This window comes from Macrobrachium nipponense, chromosome 44 (assembly GCF_015104395.2).
Source record: "Macrobrachium nipponense isolate FS-2020 chromosome 44, ASM1510439v2, whole genome shotgun sequence".
Classification (NCBI taxonomy): domain Eukaryota; kingdom Metazoa; phylum Arthropoda; class Malacostraca; order Decapoda; family Palaemonidae; genus Macrobrachium; species Macrobrachium nipponense.
The window spans coordinates 48,111,337-48,113,836 of record NC_087221.1 but is presented as its reverse complement, the minus strand read 5'-3'; the positions used below and the strand labels follow the sequence as shown (position 1 = coordinate 48,113,836).

General features: G+C 36.2%; 1 protein-coding gene across 3 annotated transcripts in view; it reads left to right on the top strand.

The window, feature by feature from the left end:
* The window catches only part of LOC135204314 (chloride channel protein 2-like), a gene marked incomplete at its 3' end in the record, with an annotated part of 186,581 nt that overhangs the window by 34,303 nt on the left and 149,778 nt on the right, over positions 1-2,500 (top strand). Inside the window, 1 exon segment of one of the 3 annotated variants that reach the window (XM_064234495.1) lies at positions 1,523-1,676. Within the exon segment in view, the coding sequence (XP_064090565.1) occupies positions 1,647-1,676 (30 nt within the window). 3 annotated transcript variants of the gene reach the window in all.

The following is a 2,500-nucleotide window of genomic DNA, read 5'->3' as shown; positions in this document are numbered from 1 at the left end:
AAGAATTTTTTTTTTATGCTTTTGAAAAGTTTTATGTATTTCTAAAAAAATTTTCACACTTTGGAAAACAACTTTTTAATTATTTGAAACTTTTTTTATTTTTTGATTCTTTGGAATTATTTTTTTGATTCTCTGAAAATTCTTTTAATGCTTTAAAAAAAACTTTGTTTTTAATCATTAAAAGATATTTTCAATCTTGTGGCAAAAAATTATTTTGATCCTTTGAAAAAACTATTTTATGATCCCTTGAAAAAACTATTTTATAATACTTTGGACAAAAACTATTTTATAATCATTTGGAAAAGAAAACTATTTTATAATCCTTTGGAAAAAGTCTTATCGCTTGACAAAAAAAACTATTTCGAAGATACGGTGCACCTATAGAATCCCTAGTGGGTAAAACGATAAGGGAAGATGATAGATAGTATTTAAGATTATTAACGTGACCCAGAATTAAGCACAGTTTTAAACATTTTAATCATGTTACGCGTAATTTTTTATCTTTAATGTCATGTAGGCTAATTAAATGCTTAAAATCTCCTATGTATGAAACACACACTCTGTCTGTCTGTCTGTCTGTCTGTCTGTGTCTCGTTTAAAAGCTTATATTCTTAAATAAATTTCTCTCTCTCTCGTTTAAAAGCGTATATTCTTGTATGAACTCTCTCTCTCTCTCTCTCTCTCTTGTTTAAAAGTGCATATTCTTGAATAAATTTTCTCTCTCTCTAAAGCGTAAAGTCTCTCTCTCTCTCTCTCTCTCTCTCTCTCTCTCTCTCTCTCTCTCTCTCTCTCTCTCTCTCTCGTTTAAAAGTGCATATTCTTGAGTAAATTCTCTCTCTCTCTCTCTCTCTCTTCTCTCTCTCTCTCTCTCTCTCTCTTCTCTCTCTCTCTCTCTCTCTCTCTTGCTTAAAAGTGCATATTCTTGAATAAATTCTCTCTCTCTTTCTAAGCGTAAAGTCTCTCTCTCTCTCTCTCTCTCTCTCTCTCTCTCTCTCTCTCTCTCTCTCTCTCTCTCTCTCGTTTAAAAGTGCATATTCTTGAATAAATTCTCTCTCTCTCTCTCTCTCTCTCTCTCTCTCTCTCTCTCTCTCGTTTAAAAGCGTATATTCTTGTATGAATTCTCTCTCTCTCTCTCTCTCTCTCTCTCTCTCTCTCTCTCTCGCTCTATGAAAGCAAAAAGTCTTCTATGATTCTCTCTCTTTATGAAAGCGAAACGTCTTCTATGATACTCTCTCTCTCTCTCTCTCTCTGGGGGTGGAAAGCTTTTATACGGCACTGTAAAGCCAGTTTTCAAAACGTTACTGAAGTAAAAGCAAAGTACTACACTATGATACACATCAGTCTGTCAAGGCTTTGTATATTAAGTCAGTCTCAACTTGAGTTTGACGCAACATTTGAATTAAAAACGAATGTATTCTCTATCTGTCCACTGCTCGCCAGTAAGGCGTGACCACGCAGTATCCAAGCATATATCTATCTATATGTGAACGGACATTTTTTAACATTTTCACATCATAATCGCATATCGTCCCCAGTTCCCGCTTTTGCGAGCTGATAACAGGTCATTCCGCGCGTTGTGTGCAGATCGAGGTATCGTGAATATATATATATTATATATATTCCCCGAAAAGCAACTCTGGCCTAAGATGGAGATTGAAATGGATCAGAGCAACACGGTATTGTAATTCATTCTCTGTTTGATCGTAATTGTCATTTTAATTGTACGTTTTAAGCTCGAGCGAGATTTTCTTATGGAAATTATAACCGGGCGCAGATGAAGCCGGCTCGAGTTTTACGTGTGGATATCTAAGAACGTTTCTTGAAATTTTTAGTTTCCCGTACCTCAAGCGGTGCACTGTAGGCAAAATGCTTAAGGTTCTTTGCAGCATCCCTCCGGCCCCTAGCTGCAACCCCATTCCTTCCTTTTACACTGCCTCTGTTCATATTCGCTTTCTTCCATCTTACTTTTCACGCTTCCCTAACAATTGCTTCGACATTTTCATTGCTTGACCTTGCAGGTTCCAGCGCTTGGCCTATGTCCTACATTTTACATTCCAGTTTTAAAAGTCTACTTAAGAACGGGGCTGCCGTTTGTCGAATTAATATGCAATCATCCACATCTGTAAAATTTGGGGTTTAGAAGTGGCCCCCTGGGCCAGTTTGGTGCCATGGTCTTAGAAGTCCAAAATTTTGCGTCGGAATAAATAAGAAAAATCGTAGTGATATGCTTGTAAATGTGTTAATTAAAAGAAAGCTCAGGTAAGCAGTAAGACCCAAGGACCTCGATAGTTTAAAGTTATATTTTCTTAAAGTATATAATTTATACGTCGCATTTTTGTTGTTGTTGTTGTCACTGATGTATCGAGCGCAGTATGTAATTGGATTCATGGAATGAAACATTGACATGGAACAGGCACGTTAGGAAAAATGTCAAATTGCTGACCATTGCAACAGATGAAGTTTTATTACACCGGTTTTTACGACAGAAGTGAAGAATGTG